The 24,161-nt window shown below is 46.2% G+C and overlaps 1 protein-coding gene across 5 annotated transcripts in view; it reads left to right on the top strand.

Moving 5' to 3' along the window:
- The window catches only part of DNAH11 (dynein axonemal heavy chain 11), a 596,997-nt gene that overhangs the window by 336,099 nt on the left and 236,737 nt on the right, over positions 1-24,161 (top strand). For all 5 annotated transcript variants that reach the window (XM_033930891.1, XM_033930892.1, XM_033930893.1 and 2 more), the window contains 7 exons: positions 667-798; positions 2,238-2,408; positions 4,659-4,863; positions 16,152-16,317; positions 18,607-18,709; positions 20,683-20,922; positions 23,070-23,231. In XM_033930891.1, the coding sequence (XP_033786782.1) occupies positions 667-798; positions 2,238-2,408; positions 4,659-4,863; positions 16,152-16,317; positions 18,607-18,709; positions 20,683-20,922; positions 23,070-23,231 (1,179 nt within the window). The remainder of the gene's footprint in view (positions 1-666; positions 799-2,237; positions 2,409-4,658; positions 4,864-16,151; positions 16,318-18,606; positions 18,710-20,682; positions 20,923-23,069; positions 23,232-24,161) is intronic.

Here is a 24,161-nt window from a genome sequence, read left to right as displayed (position 1 = left end):
AATGGTTTCAAGCTGGTTTTAAACTGCAAAATCTATTATTTTCATTTATCACCAGATCAGGTGAAAACAGTTGCTCCTTTGTAGTTAAGTGACAAATGACCTGCTAACAATCCATACAACCAACCACTGTTGTACTTTCCAATTCACATTTAATTTTTGAAACGGCAAGCTACTAAACATAATTTTCTGTTTTAACAGTTAAAATCCAGCAAGAGATTATTATTTTTACTTTGTTTTCATAAATGCGCAAATGTGAATGAGGATGAATAGAGGATATATGCATACATATATGGGGGAGTGTAGTGAACCAGTGACACTGTATTCTCGTCATGACATTTATACATTCATCGTGTGATGCCTAGGGACTTCATTATGAATGATAAAGAGGAACTCATTGTAGAAGTGTATACAGACAGACATCAATAAATCTTTCAGTTAGAAACTGTGCTCTATATCTTGATTAGTTTTTGTGTGTGTGTGTGTTCAATATTCTTATTGGTATATAACAACACAAAACAGCATGTCAACCAGGAAAAAAACAAAAGGAACAGCAATAGCAGATATTCCAAACAATTGACCTTCCTGTGCTGTACCTCTTCTTTCCTGTTTAATATTTTATGGCTAGTTATTTTTTTAATTTTTCATAATTCTTTCCTTTTTTTTTAGACTCTTTGCTGTCTACTTGACTGCCTGCTGGTTCCAGAGAACATAGCTCCTGACTCCTCAAAAGAACTTTATGAGATGTATTTTGTTTTTGTTTGCATATGGGCCTTTGGTGGAGCACTCTTTCAGGATCAGGTTTGTATGGGAAACAATAAAAGCATGAAACATGTAGGGCTCCTTTTACAAAGGTGCGTTAGGGCCTTAACGCGAGGAATAGTACGCGCTACATTACTGCGCGCGCTAGACCTTAATGCCAGCATTGAGCTGGCGTTATTCTAGAAGTGTACCGCACGATAATTTTGTGCGTGCGCTAAAAACACTAGCGCACCTTAGTGAAAGGAGCCCTTAATCTTTGAAATGCTGCTCCTGCATATTATAAGCACGTGAATAGAATAATCATGACCTTTTGGGCATTACCACGCTCTTTACCAAGCCTCTTTAATTCTCAAAATTCAGGTTCTGTCTGAGGCTGTAGTTAAATGTTAGAATGTTGATCCTGCATGTAATTAAGGAGGAGAAGAAATAATTGGATCCTCTGTATTATCCCAGATACTGACATACCAGCTACCTTCTTTGTAACCCCTGATAAATGTCCTTGTTCCTTATCCCAGGGCCAGGTTAAACATTGGGCAAACTATACAGTTGCCTAGGGAGATACTTTATGAGGGAGTAGCAGAAAGCACTTCGGTCAAAGTGAAATATATCCCAACAGCCAGACAAACTCAGTGAACTATCAATATGTGCTGTTAACTGTTTAATAGTTTAAAAAATGTGATGCCAAGTTATGTTTTTACAGGCCTAATCTGGGAGGGATGATATTGGAGTAATCCTAATTGCTGAGTTCTATTACAAAAATCGTGTTGGAAAGGGGTATGTTGGGGTGGGGAGTCAGAACCATAAACAATAATTGAGGGGACACAAGGCTGAAGATATGTCTATGGCACTTATTGTCCTTCCATCGGCCCTGCTTATCCCACCTGAATGCTCTTAATTTATAGCTGTGTCTATCTTCTGCTGACTCAGCAGCACCAATGAATAGTACAGCAGAGTGCCATGTCACGCACTGATCTGTACATTGTGCAACACACAGGTCAGTTTGTGAACTGGCACTCAGTGCTCCTATGATTGTTATCCATTTGTAAAATGGTTGTAAGATAATAGTGGGATTGTGCATGTATTTGAAAGGACATGGGAAATGTCATCCACATTCCCCATGTTTTATGTCATTTCAAACCCAAAACAACAGGGGAAAAAAATGCAAAAGTTTGTTTTTGTTTCCTGTGTCGTCAGCAGTGTGTACTGTTGCATAGTAATGAACACTGTTACTCAAATAATGCACAGTATTGACATCATTACCCCTGAAATAAAAACAAAAATTGGAGGGAAAAATCCCCCAAATTGAAACCCAAAAAAGCTCTTAATGGACAGGGGAAGTAAAAATTGAAAATTTGGGGCTTGACCTTTCTAGAAATTAGGTGCAATAAACTAAAGTATCATTCGAAACCTGAAATATCTCAGAAGATCCATATCTAGTATGCATTTGTTTAATTTATGTTTCCTTTTATTTTTTTAAGCTTATGGACTATCGAGCCAAATTTAGTTGTTGGTGGATCAAGGAGATGAAGACAGTAAAGTTCCCATCACAAGGCACTGTTTTTGACTATTATCTTGATTATGAAACCAGGAAATTCTTGCCCTGGATTGATAAAGTTCCTAAATTTCAAATGGACTTGGATACTTTACATGTACGGTAAAAAGATGTAGGAACACTTGCACTATCTGCTTTTCATCTTCCTTGCAACCATCCTATAGCATTCCCAGTTGAGCTGCTTTCTAAAATCCTATGCCTAGGACACCATAATAACCATTTTGCTCAGCTGCAACCTCATAGATGTGACAGGGCAATCCTCTTTTAATCAGTTTAGGGAGTACTAACATAATTATTATATGCATTAAATGGCAAAATCCTGTGTTATTTTACCCTAACATATGTAGGTTTACCGCAATGTATGCTACATAATAATGAGATATAAATGCATGCAAATTACCTCATTAGTATGAAAATAGAATAGCATGGCTTGTGTTTAAATTTGTAAGCTAGATTCTTCTTGGAAAACAATTCTAATTTTGAGCTAGTATTTTTTTCCTCCCCTGGAGCATCAAGCAGCTAATGCATGGCTTCGGTGCTCACAAACAACTATTTAAAGGGGCCGATTCATAACAGAAATTAACCCTATCCCATGATCTACCCCACTTCGACATTGCCCATCCCTACTACTATCCCAACTATCCCTGGGTTGTCTAGCAGGGAGAGGTACAAGAACAATCCTCTGTTATTCCTGCTTGAGGGAGAGACTGGGCAGTGTGGTTTATACAAAATTTGGTTTGTGTACATGTTAACAAATCAACTCAAGCGTGCCACAAAATTAGAGATTACAATGGCACCAATAGTGTAGCCATGGGAAAGGAGCCTTGGACCCCCTCTTTTTCTCCAGACACCCACTAAATTGCTGCACCATCTGTTGTTATGGTTAGTAGGGGGTCCCCAAGCCCTGCTAGCTGTAGCTTCCTCCACTGGTGGACTGGTAGTCTGTGGCTTTTTCCATGGGCTGCCATCCACTGCTCTATCCCCATGCATACGGGGTGGGGGTGGGATATCAGTGCAGTGAAGGCCCGTAGAAATGACCATCAACTGCCAGGCCACAGATGTAGGTCTGCTTTTGCTAGAGGAGCTTGGGGATCCCCTCTAGCTCTGATATTTGAGGACTGGGGGGGGGGGGAAACACATAAAGTAGGGTGGAGCAGAGAGAGTGAGCAGGGCAAAATTATGTGTCATCCCCTGCTTTGGATTCAGGCTCCCCTCCCCCCTTATAAAATTCAAGGTCTGGTTACACAACTACATGGCACTTTTTATTTATTTAAAATATTTCTAATCCGCTTAATAAACTAAGCGGCTCACAATATCACATTCAAAATATCATTAGACAAAACTCCATTCAAAAGAATCACCAGGCTTCTCTGTCTACATGGTTGCTGGCAGATGAGGCTGGACTCATTTAGAGCACTGGTCTTTGACCTGGGGGCTGCCGCATGAGCGGACTGCTGTGCATGATGGACCACTGGTCTGACCCAGCAGCGGCAATTCTTATGTTCTTATGTTCATATGAACTCTTCATTCAGGTCTAGGGCTCCTTTTACTAAGGTGCGCTAGTGGTTTTAGCGCTACAATGCCACACACGCTAAAGCCTCCATAGAGCTTGTGTTAGTATTTTTAATTTAGCGCGTGGTTAGTGCGTGCTAATCTTTAGCGTGCGCTAAAAACGCTAGCGCACCTTAGTAAAAGGAGCCCTTAATTTTGGCTAGTTATGACAACTAGGTTTTCTAAGAAATTATAATTATTCTAAAATCTGACATTCATATTTTTTTTTTTTATTATTTTATATTTATTATTATTTTATATTTATGACATTCATATTAACAATGTACACAAATAAGATATTGTCCAAAATTTCTTGCTTTGTTCTTATTACATGACAATAGTATTACATTTTGATTGTGATATGATGTACTCTTTGAAGAAGGGATGGAAATATGGTCTCTGTTTACATTTATGAATCCAGTAAGACAGAGTAGCAAAATTATGCCTTTCACAATAGTTATGGTTTGGTGGGAGAGTGTGACGCGGTGGTTAAAGCTACAGCCTCAGCACCCTGAGGTTGTGGGCTCAAACCCACGCTGCTCCTTGTGACCCTGAGCAGGTCACCTAATCCCCCCCATTAGATAGATTGTGAGCCCACTGGGATAGACAGCGAAAAAATGCTTGAGTACCTGAATAAATTCATGTAAACCGTTCTGAGTTCCCCTGGGAGAATAGTATATAAAATTGAATGAATAAATAAATAAATAAAGTCACTTATTAGGATATAGTTTTTGTGTCCTTTTTACTAGAAACATAATTTAATTTCTAAAATTTTCTCTCTTGGAAATGTTCGCAGGACATACTCGTCTATACTTCTGAGACTACATGTCTTAGGTACTTCACTGATCTTCTCCTGGCAAAAGGCCAGCCAGTCATGCTGGTGGGTAATGCAGGAGTAGGGAAAACTGTATTTGTGGGAGATAGACTGTCAGCCCTCTCTGAGAACTACATGGTGGCCAAAGTTCCATTCAATTATTATACTACATCTGCCGTACTGCAAAGTAAGTTAATGGTTTATTGCTATTAATCACTTGGATCTATTTGTAGGTTTACTTGTAGTATGTGTATGTTTTTATTATTTTGCATGTTTGTTGATATCTGCTTAGAACAGTGATTGGTAGAATATACATGTTTTCAAATATATAAATAAAAACTATACAGTACTTTGAAATACTATATTTCCCTGACTGATTTTAAATGCCAGAATAAAATGAAAGGGGCCACTATTTAAAGCAATTTAGCTGGTTGCTGACTAGTGAAATTGCTTGATTGGGGCTAGCCACTCGTTTTTATCGGCACTTAACCAGCTAAGTGCTACTGAAATTCGTGATTAGTGCCTAACTCAAAGCTGAGTATGATGGGGGCATTCTGAGGACAGAGTCTGCATTTGGCTGCTTAAGTGCTGATATTCAGCTCTTAAGTGGCCAGGTTTAGTGTATGAATGGGACTACATAAAAGTCTGTCCTATTTTTCTATGCTAGCCCATGGCCACTTAAGAGCTGAATATCAACTTAAGTGGCTATGTGTTAGCCTGCTTAAAAATAACCGATATTCAAAGCTGAAGCCTTCATAGGTTCTGGCTTTGAATATCCAAGAATAACCTCCAAAACTGAAAACAATACTCTTAAATGGGGCCTCGCCAATGACCTGTACAGGGGCCTCAACACCTCCTTTCTTCTGTTGGTTACTCCTTTCTCTATATAGCCTAGCATCTTTCTGACTACAGCCTCTGTCTTGTCACACTGTTTTGTTGCCTTCAGATCCTCAGACACCCCAAGGACCTTCTCCCTGTCCATGCATATCACTCTTGCCTCCCAGCCCATACGTCTCCCTCCGATTTCTACTCCCCAAATGCATCCACTCTGCACTTCTTTGCATTGAATTTTAGTTGCCAGATATTAGACCTTTCTTCCAACAGCACTAACCTTTAGGCCAATCTTCTGCATGGAGGTCTATTAAGAGCTAATTAAAAAAAAAAAAAAGATTTTAGTACTATGAACATCCAAAGTTCCTGAAGCTGTTTTATAGCCCTGTATCACTTGTTAGTTTCACATTTGGTGGAATGAGCGGTATATCAAATATGATTTTTAACTACTTTCAATGCCTTTAAGTATTTGAAACATTTTTGTTCCAAAACTTCAATCTCAGTACTCAATAATGGGATATTATCTTCTTGGTTCAAACTGATTTCACTATGTGTATATTCTAGATTAATTTGATTTAGTCTTTTTATATGTTATCCGCTATGAGCTAATTGCTGGCTGTAGAGGAATATAAATGTAACCGTATATCAGCCTTTGAGAAATTAAGGAGGTGACTTGCTGTAATCCCTCCAATGGACAGTTGCTTAATCAGAGCACCCTTTTGTAACCTTGATGTGCCAAGTGCCAGGTCTAAATAGCATAGAAACATGATGGCAGATAAAAGCCAAATGGTCCATCTAGTCTGCCCATCCACAGTAACCATTATCTCTTTCTCTTCCGAGAGATCCATCTTTTTGGATATGGATATCCCTTCCCCTTCTGAAATCAGAGTTGGATGTTCATATTATAGCTCCTTCCTAGTCCTGCCCAAAACAAACCGAAACCATGCTCTTTTGCCATAAGAACATACTACAGCTTTAGATGTTTATATCTTGGATTTATAAAATTGGGGTTTGGATATCCATGCAATATAACAAAAAGCCAAGTCTCTATTGAGGCCTAATCAAAGAGAAGGATACGGAAGAGATTAGTAAATTGTCTTGATGATCTAAGGTTATGATTAGGTACAGCTAAAGATCTTCAGACCTCTCTTGCCATGGCTGATGGATGCATACAACTATCAGGAAAAAAATTAATAGGGCATTCATTGTAGGAAGTTTCAAGTTTATTAGGTGTTTCTATACCGCCTATCAAGGTTATCTAAGTGGTTTTACAATCAGGTGCTCAAGTATTTTCCCTATCTGTCCCAGTGGGCTCACAATCTATCTAATGTACATGGATCTATGGAGGACTGAGTGACTTGCCCAGAGTCACAAGGAGCAAGGCTATAGCTCCAACCACTGCGCCACACACTCCTCCTGCTTTCTGAAATGAATATTGCTGCCTACTTTAAGTCTATGAAAGAGCATTTGAGTGATTCTGAAGTCTCTTGGAATATTGCTTGGACCGATGAGCCAAAACTTGAACTTTTCCGAAACAGTACGAAACGTTTTGTTTCGCAAAGTGCTGCAACCTAAATGTTAAGGCTGTTGGTGGATTTATCATACAGTGGGGCTATTTGTTGCATCAAGACCTGGACAGCTTGCCATTGGAATCCTGAATTATAGAGGAGAATGTCAGGCCATCTATGGACTCCTTTTACTAAGGTGCGTTAGGGCCTTAACGCGCGGAATAGAGCGCGCTAAATTGCCCCACGCACTAGACCTTAACGCCAGCATTGAGCTGCCGTTATGCTAGAAGTGTACTGTGCAGTTTAACGCGCAGTAATTTCGTGCGTGCGCTAAAAACGCTAGCGCACCTTAGTAAAAGGAGCCCTATCTGTGAACTCTCAAAAGTGGGTCATTCAGTGAGACAATGGCAATTAAAATTCAAGTATATATTCTAATACTACAAAAGAAGAAATTTCCCAGTTTTCAATTTCAGAAGACAAAATCTTACTGAGATGTTGTGGCAAGAGCTGAAGTAAGCTCTTCACGCAGAAAGCCTACAAGAGGGCAGTTCTATAAAGGGAAGCCTGTTTTTAGGCATCAAGAAAGCATTTATTTGGAGTCTATTCTAAATAATAAAGGAAGAACCTACTTTCCTTTACAGAGTACTAGTATTGCAACAAAACTGTATCATTTAGGCATGGCCACTTCTGCGAGCTAAATGGCTGGTGTAAATGCTCATGCCTAGCTTTCCAGAACAGATGCATACATTTATAATTTGTAGTGTGCCTTCTGTAAACTCCATCCATATGTGCATCCATTTGCAAACTATGTTGCCATGTTATAGAATAGAATGCTGTTAAATATTTGACATATGCACATATATGCTAGTATTCTGGAAATTTAAATATGGTCTTGACATCTAAATGCTAGCACCATCTTTATAGAATTATCTTCCAAATGTCACAGAGTTGAAACAGTTACCGTATTTTCACGCATATAACGCGCGCGTTATACGCGTTTTTCTTTAGCACTCTCCAGACCAGTAGAGGTTAACTTTACGATTGGGTATATATCTAATCATGACCAGCAGGTGGAGACTGAAAACAAAACTTTGGGACAGTATATCCTAGCCCCTCCTCTCTATTTCCCTCAGTCTTCTTTCAGTCTCCAGCAGGTGTTGAGTGATCTGTACCCATCTCCCTTGGTAGGGCTGTTGGAATTTGTTTAGAGGTTTATTGTCCCTGTTTTTAGCCGGACGGAGCTTGGACGGACTCTGTTTGGGGGTTCGTCCGACCTCGGGGGTGTCAAACCCGGCGGGTCACGAGCGGGGTCCCTCCCCCCACTTCCTCCACCTCCCCATATTTTTTTAGAGGAGCCTCAGCAGTAAGCCTTGCCCCCTAAATCAAGCAAGGCATATTGCTTCGAGAGCCTGTGGAGTCTGTTCTGTAAAAAAAAAAAAAAAAAAAAAAAAAAAATCCTGAGGTAGTGCTGGTCTGGAGGGTTGTATCCCTTTAAGAAAACTGTATTTTACTGTATTTTTTCAACTAACCGGCACTTTTTTTACAGCTAGGTCGCGTATGGAGCAATGAGCACTTCTAAAGGGAAAAAGTGCTCATTGTGCTCCAGACGCGAGGCACTCGCGGCCGGCCTGTGCAAGCGGTGTTCAGGCCGGTGCGGTGGAGGAGCTCCGTCGGCAGCGGCTGCAGGCGCCCAGAGCTCCCCGCCGATGGTGCCTCGCGAGTCGGCAGGGAACGGTGGAGAAGCCCGGTCTTCTCCGTCCGCCCACGGAGGGATTCCCCGAGCCGCCGACGGTCGGGTTTTAGAGGATTCCCTCTCAGCTGATATTTTGACAGCTGATGCCGGCTTGCCTGTTTTAGCGGCTGAGACTATTCAGGTCTCTCAGCCGCTGCAGGCTATGGAGGGAGCTGTTTTGGCGGGAAAGACGCCATCTTCTCTGTCTGGCCCCTCCATTTTGTCTTCCACCTCAGGTGACCTTCCCCCTGTTTTGGCTAAGCAGGGGCAGGTTTCTGCTGGGTCCCCTGCTGTGGCAGGGAGTCCCTTGGGACCCTCGGGGGGTTTTTCCCCTGATTTTTTCTTTTCATTATGCAAAGCCTATTTTCAGGCGGCTGGGGGTCCCGGTTGCGCCCAGGGGGTCTCGGGGGGTGGGGTTTCCTCCGCGCTCCCTGCGGCTTTGCCTCTCTCGTCTGACGTGACGTCCCCTCCGCCGCCTCTCTTGTCCAAGCGTCCGCGGGTGTCGTGGGACGAGGATTTGTGGTCGGAGGAACGTGTCGGTCTGGAGGAGGACCTGGACCCTTCTGAGGAATTCCAGGACCCTCTGGAGGGGACGGAAGCTGGCGGCGGGTTGTCGGGTTTCCCGTTCTCCAGTGACGAGGCGTCCGTGGTGCGCCTTTTTCAGAGAGATGAGCTGCCTGACCTTATTCAACAGGTTTCTTCGGCTTTGCGTTTTGAGGACGCGCCGCCGGAGACTCCGCGTGTGGGGGACCCTCTGTTACGAGGGATCCGTTCCGTTTCCCGCTCTTTTCCTATGCATCAGGATATTCGGGATATTATTCTTGAGCAGTGGAAAACGCCGGAGACGCCGTTTCGGCTGGCGCGCAGCATGGCTCGCCTGTATCCCATTCCTGAAGGGGATCGGGCTACGTTAGCTTCGCTAGTCGTGGATGCGGTGGTCTCGGCTATTTCCAAGCGGCATACCGTGCCTGTTGAGGGCGGTTCTGCCTTGCGGGACTCTGAGGAGCGCAAATTGGAGACCATCCTTAAGCAAAATTTTCAAGTCTCTGCCTTTGGGGTCCAGGCGGCTATTTGTGGGGGACTGGTCGCTCGCGCCGTGTTTCGGTGGGCGGAGCGGGTCTTGGATCGAGAGTCTGACGACTGGTCTCTGGTGGATCAGGAGGTAGCGAAGATTGAGATGGCTGCCTCATTCCTCTCGGATGCTCTGTATGACTTGGTGCGGATCTCGGCTAAGTCCATGGCTTTTGGCGTGGCCGCACGGCGTGTGTTGTGGCTGCGCGCTTGGGCGGCGGATGCTGCGTCCAAAGCTAAGCTTACTAAATTTCCCTTTCGGGGGTCGTTTTTATTTGGAGAGGACTTGGATAAGTTGATTCAGACTCTGTCGGACTCGAAAGTTCCCCGTCTGCCGGAGGACCGTGCCCGCCCGGCGTCTCGGGGTGGTGCGGCCCGGGGGCGTTTGCGGGAATTTCGCAAGTATCGCCCTGGGCGTGGGGCTGCTTCTTTCCAGTCTCCGGGGTTTTCCCGGGGTCGGTTCTTCCAGCGCATGCAGCCCGTCGGGGGGCCCGTCGGGGGGCAGGGAATCCCTCCGCCGGTTCCCCCGCTTCCCGTCCTGCACAATGACGCCTTGCTGGCGCCCCCCTTGGTTCCGGTGGGGGCCCGGCTGCGCGACTTTTTTCCCAAATGGGCCGAGATCACGTCCGATCAGTGGGTCCTGGAGGTGGTGCGGGACGGTTATGCCCTGGAGTTCGCCCGCTCTCTGCCGGATTTTTTCCTCGCTTCTCCATGTCAGACTCCTGGGAAGACGCTGGCGTTTCGCCAGACCCTTCAGCGCTTGCTAGATCTCAGGGCAGTAGTTCCAGTGCCCCCCCCGGAGTGGGGCACGGGCAGGTACTCCATTTACTTTGTGGTGCCCAAGAAGGAGGGGACTTTTCGGCCCATCCTCGATTTGAAAGGGGTCAACAGGGCTCTCAAGGTTCCCTCTTTCCGTATGGAAACGCTGCGGTCGGTCATTCTGGCGGTTCAGCCGGGGGAGTTTCTCACTTCTCTCGATCTGACGGAGGCCTACTTGCATGTTCCTATTCGGGCCTCTCATCAGCGTTTCCTGCGCTTTGCGATCTTGGGTCGGCACTATCAGTTCTGTGCGCTTCCCTTTGGGCTGGCCACGGCTCCCCGGACGTTCACCAAGGTGATGGTGGTCGTCGCGGCAGCCTTGCGGTCGGAGGGCATCCTGGTTCACCCCTACCTGGACGACTGGTTAATTCGGGCCAAGTCGTTGCAGGAAAGCTCCCGGGTGACGGCTCGGGTGGTGGAGTTTCTCCGGTCGCTGGGCTGGGTGGTCAACCTTTCCAAGAGTCGGTTGGTTCCGGCTCAGCGTCTGGAGTACCTCGGGGTGCTGTTCGACACCTCCTTGGGGAAGGTCTTCCTCCCAGAGGCCCGGGTGAACAAATTGCAGTCTCAGATTCGCCTGCTTTTGGCGTCCCGGTGTCCTCGGGCGCGAGATTTCCTCCAGGTCCTGGGGTCGATGGCGGCGTCCCTGGACGTGGTGAGGTGGGCGCGGGCCCACATGCGTCCTCTCCAGTATGCTCTGCTCCGAAGGTGGTCTCCCCAGAGGCACGGGATGGATGTTCCGGTTCCCCTGCGAGGCTTGGCGCGCTGCAGTCTGCGTTGGTGGCTCCGGACCCCTCACCTAGTTCAGGGGGTGGGTCTGGATCTTCCGCAGTGGACGGTGCTCCTTACGGATGCGAGTCTCCTGGGTTGGGGGGCCCAGTGCCTGGGTCACTCAGCTCAGGGAACCTGGTCCACGGAGGAGGCCTCCTGGTCGATCAACGTGTTGGAGACCAGGGCGGTCCGGCTGGCGCTGTTGGCTTTCCACTCCCTTTTGTTGGGCAAGTCGGTCAGAGTCCTGTCGGACAATGCCACGGCGGTGGCTTATGTCAATCGTCAGGGGGGCACCAAGAGCACTCTGGTGGCGCAGGAGGCGGCTCGGCTCATGGTTTGGGCGGAGTCGCATCTTCTGGACCTCTCGGCCTCTCACATTGCCGGGGTAGAAAACGTTCAGGCGGACTTCCTCAGTCGTCACTTCTTGGATCCGGGAGAGTGGTGTCTCGGCGCCGCGGCGTTTCAGTTGCTAGTGCGTGCTTGGGGGCAGCCCCTGATGGATCTGATGGCTACAAGTGGCAACGCCAAAGTACCCCGCTTCTACAGTCGTCGCAGGGACGGTCTGGCCGAGGGTCTGGATGCTCTGGTCCAACCGTGGCCAACGGAGGGGCTGTTGTATGTGTTCCCTCCTTGGCCATTAGTGGGCAGAGTACTGCTTCGCATTGTTCGCCATCCGGGGCTGGTGGTCTTGGTGGCTCCGGATTGGCCTCGTCGTCCGTGGTATGCGGATCTGGTGAGGCATCTGGTGGCGGATCCTCTTCCTCTGCCTCTCGGATGCGATCTTCTGACGCAGGGTCCCATTCCCATGTTCGACCCGTCTCCCTTTTGTCTTACGGCTTGGCTCTTGAAAGGGGCCGCCTGAGTAAGAAGGGATATTCCGACAAGGTGATCTCTACACTTTTGGGGTCCCGGAGGCTTTCTACCTCTCGGGCTTATGTACGGGTTTGGCGTCTTTTTGAGGAATGGTGCCGAGCGCGGGGAGTGGTCTCCTTTCGCGCTTCTCTGCCTAACATTCTAGAGTTTTTGCAGGATGGCCTGGATAGGGGCCTGGCCTGGTCTTCTCTTCGGGTTCATCTGGCGGCCCTGTCGGCTTTTCGGGGGCTGGTGACAGGTCAGCGTTTGTCAGCCATTCCTGATGTGATTCGCTTTCTTAGGGCGGCCAAGTTGATCAGGCCTCCCATAAGGCCCTCGATTCCCTCTTGGGATCTCAATCTGGTTCTCTCTGTTCTAGTGCGCCCTCCTTTCGAGCCGTTGGATGGCTGTTCGTTGAAGGACCTTACGCTGAAGTCGGTCTTTTTGGTGGCCATTACTTCCGCTAGACGGGTGTCGGAGCTACAGGCTTTCTCTTGTAGGGCTCCCTTCCTGGAGTTTTCGAAGGAGCGGGTTGTTTTGCGGCCTGTTCCTTCCTTTCTGCCGAAGGTAGTTTCTCCTTTTCATGTCAATCAATCGGTGGTCCTCCCGGTCTTGGGTAGTCGGGAGGGTTCTTCTGAGCAACGACAGCTGCGCAAGTTGGATGTCGGTCGGGTCCTCCATGCTTATGTGCAGCGGACCCGGGATTTTCGGAGCTCCGATCATCTCTTTGTGCTTCTGGCGGGTCCTCGTCGGGGGGCTGGCGCTTCTAAGGCTACTATTGCGCGCTGGATCAAGGAGATGATTGCTTCCGCTTATCTTCTGAGTCAGAAGCCGGTTCCGGAGTTTCTCAAGGCTCATTCCACTAGGGGTCAGGCGGCTTCTTGGGCTGAGTCGTCGCTCGTGCCTCCGGTGGATATTTGTAAGGCTGCGGTTTGGTCCTCCTTGCATTCATTTGTTCGGCATTATCGGGTAGATGTTCAGGCGCGTCGGGACGCGGTGTTCGGTGAGCGTGTTCTGGTATCGGCCCTTCGGGGGTCCCGCCCGTGAGAGGGACTGCTTTGGTACGTCCCAATCGTAAAGTTAACCTCTACTGGTCTGGAGAGTACTAAAGAAGGAGAAATTAGGTTCTTACCTGCTAATTTACTTTCTTTTAGCTTCTCCAGACCAGTAGAGGTCCCCACCCTGTCTGTTGTTGTTGTTGTTGGGGCTGTTGCGCGGGCAGTTTTTGGTTTTTGCTGCGGGTTCTAGTATTTTTCTAGGGCCGGGGAGAATTGAAGAACAGCGGCTGTGGCTCGGCTGGCTTAGCTGGCGAGCTGTGGGGACCTTCTTCCTTCGGGAATTTCTCCTCTGCATTTTCCAACAGCATTTTTGGGTATGTTATTTGTTACTCCTTTCGGAGTATTGTTTTTTCTCTCTGTTGTTTTCCAGTTCTTGGTTCTGCTTGGCTATTCGGCAGACTGAGGGAAATAGAGAGGAGGGGCTAGGATATACTGTCCCAAAGTTTTGTTTTCAGTCTCCACCTGCTGGTCATGATTAGATATATACCCAATCGTAAAGTTAACCTCTACTGGTCTGGAGAAGCTAAAAGAAAGTAAATTAGCAGGTAAGAACCTAATTTCTCCTTACCTACCGCGCATACCCCTCGCGCGTTATATGCGTGAGCGCGGTATACAAAAGTTTTAAAACATAGTTCCCACCCCGCCCGACGCCCGATTCACCCCCCCCAGCAGGACCGCTCGCACCCCCACCCCGAACGACCGCTCGCACGCGCTCCCACCCGCACCCGCATCCACGATCGGAGCAAGAGGGAGCCCAAGCCCTCTTGCCCGGCCGACTCCCCGACGTCCGATACATCCCCCCCCCCCGGCAGGACCACTCGCACCCCCACCCCGAACGACCGCTCGCACGCGCTCCCACCCGCACCCGCATCCACGATCGGAGCAAGAGGGAGCCCAAGCCCTCTTGCCCGGCCGACTCCCCGACGTCCGATACATCCCCCCCCCCCGGCAGGACCACTCGCACCCCCACCCCGAACGACCGCTCGCACGCGCTCCCACCCGCACCCGCATCCACGATCGGAGCAAGAGGGAGCCCAAGCCCTCTTGCCCGGCCGACTCCCCGACGTCCGATACATCCCCCCCCCCCGGCAGGACCACTCGCACCCCCACCCCGAAGGACCGCCGACTTCCCGACAATATCGGGCCAGAAGGGAGCCCAAACCCTCCTGGCCACGGCGACCCCCTAACCCCACCCCGCACTACATTACGGGCAGGAGGGATCCCAGGCCCTCCTGCCCTCGACGCAAACCCCCCTCCCCCCCAACGACCGCCCCCCCCCAAGAACCTCCGACCGCCCCCCAGCCGACCCGCGATCCCCCTGGCGACCCCCACGACCCCCCCACCCCCCTTCCCCGTACCTTTGGTAGTTGGCCGGACAGACGGGAGCCAAACCCGCCTGTCCGGCAGGCAGCCAACGAAGGAATGAGGCCGGATTGGCCCATCCATCCTAAAGCTCCGCCTACTGGTGGGGCCTAAGGCGCGTGGGCCAATCAGAATAGGCCCTGGAGCCTTAGGTCCCACCTGGGGGCGCGGCCTGAGGCTCCAGGTGGGACCTAAGGCTCCAGGGCCTATTCTGATTGGCCCACGTGTCTTAGGCCCCACCAGTAGGCGGAGCTTTAGGATGGATGGGCCAATCCGGCCTCATTCCTTCGTTGGCTGCCTGCCGGACAGGCGGGTTTGGCTCCCGTCTGTCCGGCCAACTACCAAAGGTACGGGGAAGGGGGGTGGGGGGGTCGTGGGGGTCGCCAGGGGGGTCGCGGGTCGGCTGGGGGAGCGGTCGGAGGTTCTTGGGGGGGGCGGTCGTTGGGGGGGAGGGGGGTTTGCGTCGAGGGCAGGAGGGCCTGGGATCCCTCCTGCCCGTAATGTAGTGCGGGGTGGGGTTAGGGGGTCGCCGTGGCCAGGAGGGTTTGGGCTCCCTTCTGGCCCAACTACCAAAGGTACGGGGAAGGGGGGTGGGGGGGTCGTGGGGGTCGCCAGGGGGGGTCGCGGGTCAGCTGGGGGGGCGGTCGGAGGTTCTTGGGGGGGGGCAGTCGTTGGGGGGAGGGGGGTTTGCGTCGAGGGCAGGAGGGCCTGGGATCCCTCCTGCCCGTAATGTAGTGCGGGGTGGGGTTAGGGGGTCGCCGTGGCCAGGAGGATTTGGGCTCCCTCCTGGCCCGATATTGTTGGGGAGTCGGCGGTCCTTCGGGGGGGGGAGGGATGTATCGGACGTCGGGGGGGGCATCAGGCTTTCAGGATGGGGACAGACCTTCAAGGGGGGACAGTGCACGGAAGTCAGGGGGGGTGAACGGAGAGTCGGAAAGTCAGGGCGGGCGAAAGGAGCGTCGGGCAGCATGCGCGGTATACCCGTGAGCGCGGTATACCAAAGTTTTTGTACATATCATCGTGATTTCTGCGCGCTATACCCGTGTGCGCGTTTTATACGGGTGCGCGTTATTTGCGTGAAAATACGGTATATTTAAAGGAATGGTCCAGAATTCATGAAATGCAATGTAAGATACTGATCAATAGCTACAGAAGATATTCAGCCAAAGTTACTTCTGGTCAAAGAAAAATGCCACTAAATGCTTGAATGAAGAGGTCCACATACTTTTTCACAGAAGGATACTTTTTTTTGTTATTGTTCAATCAAAAGTGATCCTTTTGGTCTGAATTATTTATGCAATGGCTTTCTCTTTTATCAGGGTTTCCATTAAGATCTAATAACATTTTGAGTATAAAATGCCCCAAAACCACAGGCTATCTTAAGATTTTTATTTTTTTTTTATCAGTGCTCTAATAGAAACTATTTATAGCATTGTTGCAATTTATTATAACCTGAAGTCTAATAACTTTTCAGGAATTCTTGAGAAACCTTTGGAAAAAAAAGCTGGCCGTAACTATGGTCCTTTAGGAAACAAAAAACTGGTTTATTTTCTTGATGATCTGAACATGCCTGAAGTAGATATGTATGGAACAGTTCAGCCCCACACTCTGATACGAGAGCACATAGATTATGGACATTGGTAAGAAATCCATTAAGTTTTATTCTTGATCACACTGTGATTATTTTAGATGTAATTATAATAGTATTATAAAACTGAGATTAGAAAATTGTGCTCTATAGAGTACAAAGAGGGGAAAATTCTATATAGGATGCCTGTTTCTGAAGCTGCCTAAAAGTGGATGAGAATTGCATACCAGCATCCTATACAGAATCACATCTGCTGTAAGGGACAGACACCCAACCCCGCCTAACCGGCCCAATTCTCTAACCAACACCCATGTCACAGGCACTAGTTAAAGAATCGCACCTGATCCCTTCCCATCAGCTGATCGCATCAAGGGAATTCCCCTGCCGTGATCATCTGAGCGGCTGTGACACCCCAGCAAACCTGGCCGTCAGGAGGGATGCCCAATTCATTCCGCCACCCCCCAAGCCCCCACCCAACATTGTCTGTGGAATGAGGGTTGCCCAGTCCCTCCCACTGCCACCCCTGAACCCCTTCCCCCTGGCAGTAGGGATGCCCACTCCCTCCTACCGCCGACCCCATTGATATCCCGAACACCTGACACTCCCCAACATCCACCAACATTCTCTGACACTCCCAACACACCCCAACATCCCCCCTCACACCTCCCGAACCCCCTCCCATACCTTTAGGAGATGGCCGGCAAGAGGGATGCCCACTCCCCTGGCCGGCAGGCCCACCTCTTCCAAAATGGTGGGCCTTCCCCTTCCCGGTGCATTCTGAGCTCTGATTGGCCAATGCACTGATTAACCAAAGGCTCTGTTTAGCCCAGGATTGGCCAAAGGCTGTGAGTGGCCCAGGCTTTGCTTTAAAAAGGTTGCTGACTCCTGACCTAATATATCACTCTGCATTTCTTTGAATTACATTTTAACAGCCAAAAATTAGACTATTCTGATTTTTTAGATCACTTCTCATGTTGTCCACTCCTTCTGGGGTGTCCACTCTTTTGTAAGTCTTCATGTTGTCTATAAAAAAGGTAAGCCTTTCCTTCTAACCCTTCAGCAATGTCACTCACAAATATATTGATTAGAACTGACCCCAATACCAATCCCTGAGGCACTCCACTACTCAACTTTTTGTCCTCCGAGCAAAATCCTATTCACCACCACCCTCTGTCTTCTGTCAGCCAGCCAGCCAGTTTCTAATCCAGTTCACCACTTTGGGTATGAACTTCAGCCCACTCAGTTTATTCCTGAACCTCCAGTGAAAAACTGTGTCAAAATCTTTGCTGAAATCCGAGTAGACTATATCCATCTTGTGTCCTCAATCCAAATCTCTAGTTACCTGCACCTTAACATGTATTTGCGGACACTAACACAGGGAAGGTACCATGTGATACTGTTCTCTTGTTGCATTTCTAAAAGTGCTACTCCAGGTTGAGGTTCTGGCAATCATATCTGTATTATTTACTGATGTCCATATGTGTACTTTACAGCAGAATCTGCATTCAGCAAAGCCTTTTGTAAAATAATGGGTGGAATTGATTATCTTGGATGTCTCAATCCTTAACGCAGTGATATTACGCAAAGGGGGATTTTCACGTACGTTAGATTAGCTCAATAAAATGGTTACACCTGCAACTCGTTTGGTGATATTTATTCTACGTGTTTTAGTGTTTTAACAAAATGACCGCATCACTTTGGACCAGTGGTTTTCAACCCAGTCCTCAGAACACACCCAGCAGATTTTGTTTGATATTTACCAGAATTATTATGCATGAGAACCATGGCATGCAAGTCTATATCCGTGGCCCGATAAATACTCACAGGACAATAGCGCCCTGTCAATGGCGCCCCATCAAATGCACACACTGACAAGTGCACGCAGAACAATGGCGCCCCGTCAATTGCACTCCATACAGCAGATACTATTTTGTCTTTTTGAGCGTTACGAAGTAGCCCTCTTTTATGAGGGGGTGGGGTGGAAGGGGATCCCCCCCTACACTTAAAATATTCACTTGGAATCTAGCACAATTGACAGAGCACCATTGTCCTGCGTGCACTTGTCGGGGTGCGCATTTGACAGGACGCAATTGTCCTGCGCGCATTTGTTGGTGTACCGTCTATATCTCATGCATATTCGTGGTGGATATCCTGAAAACCTGTTGAATGAGTAGAGACCCCTTACTTTAGACTGAAAAGCATGAAATTTGTAGTTTTAATTAGCCATGGCTAGGGAATGGGATCCTATTTCTTTCCTATACTGAAATGAAATGATTGTATATATGTAGCAGGGTGACATTCTGCTTTCATACTGATCAGAACATATTTTTGTTTCTCTAAGGTATGATAGGCAGAAGCTAACTTTAAAAGAGATTCATAATTGTCAGTACATTGCCTGTATGAATCCAACTGCAGGAAGTTTCTCTGTTAACCCTCGCCTGCAGGTAAAATATTGAATGGTGTTTTTCTGTTGTGCAGCAAACCGATTTAAATATTCATTAATTTTAAATAAATATTTATCACCTCTTCTATTAAACTACACTGGCAGGAACTCTATGAGCGTCGGAAGCAACGCGGGCCATTCAGCACAACTCAGCGCAGTTTAATAGACGAGGCCTTTAGTCTTGTAGTGATCACTGAAATTGACTAACTACAACAGTACAGGTACAAGATCCTTTATCTGAAATCCTTGGGATTAGGCATACAGTACTCCCCCCGATATTCGCGGGGGTTCCATTCCAGGAACCCCCGCGAATCTTGAAAAACCGCAAATATGGTTTTCAGCGGGGGAGACAGGAGAGGGCAGCCGGAGAGGCAGGAGAGAGCAGCTCCTGATTGGTGAGGCCCGACTTTAATGCAGAAAGAAGCGGTCGGAGCATACCGCAAGTGATTTTCTTCACTCGCTGGCGCTTCAGCTGCTCTCTCCTTTCTCTCCAGCTGCCCTCTACTGCGTGGTCATTCGTGGTCGGAAAATACTGTGAATGACTGGGACCGCGAATCGCCGACTGCGAATGACCAGGGGAGCACTGTATTTTGGTTTTTGGAACATTTTGGATTTTGGAATGGTAACGTTAAGTCAGAAAAAAACAGACCATAAGACCATAAAATTGCCATCAGACTTTTGAAATAAAGCAAACATTAAACACCTCAACCACTTCAGACACAAACATGTTCCAAATTATGGGACTGGAACAATACCTTCAAACAATAATGAAGTGTCGAATTTCGGTTTTTGGAGATTTTTGGTTTTTGGAATTTCAGATAAAGGATCTTGAACTTATACTTGTCTTTATATTTAATCCATAGGGGTCCTTTTACTAAAGCGCGCTAACATAACATAACATAAAAATTAATTTCTAGACCGCATCACCTTCAAGGTCTATGAGGTTTACACAAGATTAGTTAAAAATATACAAAGGATTAGAATAAGAAACTAAGAACCCAAGAAGATCCCTCCGAATGAGTATGGCATATAAATGATCCTACAGCCACTTCCTACCTCAGCTAAGGAACCGACTACCCACCTAGATCAGGTCACTAGACTCACTAATGACCTTCCGCAGAGCAGTAAAGACCTTCCTCTTCCACCAATCGGGCCATTAAAAACTGCCTCCTTAATATACTTCTCCTAGTACTCTTCACTATGACCAGTATGGTCTCTAGAATAAGCTCTGTTATTGTCTATTGTAACCTATTTGTTGTCATGACTAGTCTGTCTTCAAATGATTGTGAATGTCTACTTGCAACCCGTTCTGAGCTTCTGGGAGAACGGGATAGAAATCGAAATAAATAAATAACTTGGAAAATAAGTTAAGTCTTAAATTGTTTCCTAAAATATAAATAGGATACAGATATCAATAATAGAGATTTCAACTCCTTTTCCCATAAAGCAGCCTGATATGAGAGCATCCGGTTATGATGTCTCTTTGCTTTACAGCCTTTCACCGAATTTTAACCTTTTCCTATCGTAATTAATTTTACGTTACGCTGGTTCCAATCGTAATATCATTTACGGCTATTGTAAACATAATGTAAATAAGTCATAAGTCTGTAAATTCAAATATTTTGTGTTCCTGGCTCTTTATTAGTCCATACAGACTGTTTATCCACTGTCTTTGTCACTTTTGGAATGTCCCGTCATCCAGGACACACGATAGGAAAAGGTTAAAGGTGTAAAACAAAATAATTCTGTCAGATAGGAAGGAGCATCCCCAGCTAAGACTTTATAATACAAACAATCCAACTTGAAAATGATCCGCTAAACAATTTAGCATGCACTAAATGCTAAGGCGCCCATTATATTCTGTGGGCGCCTTAGATTTAGCATGTGCTAAATCGGTTAGTGTGCCTTAGTAAAAGGACCCCAAAGTGACTTATTCTTGGAGGGTAATAGTTCCTTTATTGTTTTTATCCTCAGAGACATTTTACAGTGTTTGCAGTTAACTTTCCTTCATCTGATGCCCTTGAAACAATTTATAGCAAGATTCTTAGTTTCCACTTCCAGGAGAATGCATTCAACCCATCAGTGGTAAAGAGTGGTCCAGCTATGATACAGGCAGCCATATGGCTCCATAAGAAGATGGTTCTGAATTTTTTACCTACAGCTATTAAATTCCATTATATCTTCAATCTAAGGGACCTCTCCAGTATCTTCCAGGTACAGTCATTGCCCTATAGAATTTTTCAAAAACATTGTATATCAAGTTTATTTTAAAAAATACATTTTTTTTATAATTTGGAACTTAAAGATTTTTCACATTGGCCCATAGAGGAAGACATCCTTTTATACATAGCAACTGTTTTGTGATTTTGCTGTTAGCCCAGTAAAACCTTTTTTTTCATTATTCACACTTGCCTCCTGTTTGCCTGATTTTGATTACATTTAAAAAGCCAAAACTAACATAAATTAATATAATCATAAACTGGGGATATGCAACTTTTTACTCTGTATATTACTACGCTATTCTGCTTTCAACTTCAGTTGAAATAAATTAGAATAAAAGGTGATAAACAGCAAGTGTTCCTAGAATTTCTCTTGAAATGAATGACATTTAAACTATAGAATACTACAGTTTTTTTATGATCAAATAGTTTTTATTGAGCTAAAAAATCCAGAACAAGTATAGCATATTCAGCATAGACAACAAGTAGTTCAGATTTAATAAATCCAATAAGAAGCATCCTCAGAGTGCCCCATACCATTTTTTTTTTATAACCAAGACCGCAGTTGCAATAAATTGCTACAAAAACCAGAAATCAGAATATTAACAATTCTTCTAGAGTGGTGGTTGACAAGAAATCATGTCTTGAGATCTATCAGCTTACTGCTGGCCATGTTTATTAACACATACTACAAACTATGTCTGCCATCTCATCTACCCCCACCTTTCTTCCTGTCTCCCCAACTCATCCATTTTACAGTCTCTTGCCTTGTACTTGCTTTTCCACCTCTCGACTCATGCATTCCATTTTCCCTCTCCAAATCTTCAGTTTGCTACCTTCTCTTCCTCCTCCTCCTTTTGAGTACTATTAATCAATGTTTTCCCTTCTGCTAGTGGATCTCCAAGTTCTAAGAACATAAGAAATGCCTTCGCTGGGTCAGACCTGAGGTCCATCGCGCCCAGCAGTCCGCTCACGCGGCGGCCCAACAGGTCCAGGACCTGTGCAGTAAATCTATATCTATATCCCTCTATCCCCTTTTCCAGCAGGAATTTGTCCAATCCTTTCTTAAACCCCAGTACCGTACTCTGCCCTATAATGTCCTCTGGAAGTGCATTCCAGGTGTCCACCACACGTTGTGTAAAGAAAAACTTCCTAGCATTCGTTTTGAATCTGTCCCCTTTCAACTTTTCCGAATGCCCTCTTGTTTTTTTATTTTCTGAAAGTTTGAAGAATCTGTCTCTCTCTACTCTCTCCATGCCCTTCATGATCTTGTAAGTCTCTATCATATCCCCTCTAAGTCTTCTCTTCTCCAGGGAAAAGAGTCCCAGTTTTTCCAGTCTCTCAGCGTATGAAAGGCTTTCCATCCCCTTAATCAGTCGTGTCGCTCTCCTCTGAACTCTCTTGAGTAACACCATATCCTTCTTAAGGTACGGCGACCAATACTGGACGCAGTACTCAAGATGCGGACGCACCATTGCCCGGTACAGCAGCAGGATAACTTCTTTCATTCTGGTTGTAATACCCTTCTTGATTATACCTAGCATTCTATTCGCTCTCTTTTCTTCTCCATATTTTGCCTTCATACTCTAATCTTATCCCTCATTGGACAACTGCTGCCTCCTTTCTCCACTGCACTCTGCAGCCACTACTTAGCTCCTCCTCCTCATACCTGGACCTATGTGACCAATGACACAGGTTGCTTCTTCTCGCATGACCCATTCAAGCCTCCACGGGCTGCCGATTCAAGCTACATCCTTGACTTCCACAGGCACCTTCTTGCTGCCTTTTTATGCCCCTTATGATTTAGACTCCTACCTCTCTTTATCTTCTTTCTGATGACTGCAGTAGTCTTTGTTAACTGTATTTTGAGAATCACTGTTATTTGGAAAGCAAAACACTGATGTAAACAAGATGGTGGTGCTTCTGCTTCATTCAAAGAAATGGACTGCAGAGATTAAATTTTCTATATCCTGCTACTTTATTTCTATAAAAGATATTAAATAAAGCAATGCAGATTAGGAGTGGAAGGTAGAGATTAAGAAAAACGTTTAGTTTGTAACATAGAAGGCACGAGACTTTCATTAGCAGCTCTCAATGCACATTATTTTGCTTAATGACAAATGAAAAAAATATTTTTTTTAGGGCTTACTGTTTGCCACACCTGAGTGTGTGAAACAACCCAGTGATCTTATACGGCTATGGCTGCATGAATCTTCTCGTGTTTATGGAGACAAACTAGTGGAAATGAAAGACCTTGAATTATTTCAGAGAATATTATTGGACACTGCACGCAAGTATTTTGAAGTAATAATGCTGCCTTGAATTGTCTATGGCTAAAATAATGAAAGAAATTATTTAACTTTATAACTTTATTTTTTATATACCGCAGTACCACAAACAGTTCAGAGCGGTTTACAGAGTAAGAGACTGTACATTTACAGCGATGATACAATGCGAACAGTATAGGTATTTTATACAGTAAAGAAACAGAGTAGATTTATCATACAGGGGACAGTACATATACAGCAGAGTTAAGTATGTAGTGGTGAGGCAGTGCGAGAGGCCAACTAAAGAGGTAGTCTTTAGTTATTTGGTGATGGGGGAGGTTCAAGAAATTTGTCGTAGAGGAAAGATTTGAGAGATTTCCTGAAGGATAAGTAACATGGGGCAGATGAAATAAGGGTGGTCAGGCAGTTTGTCCATCTGCCAGCTTGGTATGAGAGAGTTCTGTTGAAGTATCTTTTGTAGGTGCATCCCTTTGGGGAAGGGTAGGTAAACAGGTTGGTATTACGTGTGCTTGTGGTTTCGGGGAACACGAAGTGGTGAGACAGATAAATCGGTGATAAGCCAGTTAAGGTTTTAAAGCAGAGTATATATTCTTAATTGATCAGTCCCCTCAGGCTTGCCATGGAAGAATGAGGTCTAGATTCTATAAACTGTGCTTAAAAGGTGGCTTTTAGGTCTTTTATGACCTTTTATATCACTTTTTAGACATGTGGAGGGGCATAATCGAAAGGGACATCTAAGTCCGTTTACTTCCATCTCGCAAGTCGTCCAAAGTTAAAAAGAGCCCAAGTCACATTTTCGAAAGATACATCCAACTTTTTTTTACTTTCGAAAATCGTCTAATTTTACGTCCTGCCGATCTGATCGTTCAAGCCACTAAATTGTCTATCTTTATACCACATTTCCGTCCAACCTTCCGTCCAAGTCCAAAAACGCCTAGAACAAGCC

Source organism: Geotrypetes seraphini, chromosome 2 (genome assembly GCF_902459505.1).
Source record: "Geotrypetes seraphini chromosome 2, aGeoSer1.1, whole genome shotgun sequence".
Lineage (NCBI taxonomy): Eukaryota > Metazoa > Chordata > Amphibia > Gymnophiona > Dermophiidae > Geotrypetes > Geotrypetes seraphini.
The sequence above is the reverse complement of the archived record's forward strand: the minus strand, read 5'-3'. Positions and strand labels throughout refer to the sequence as shown.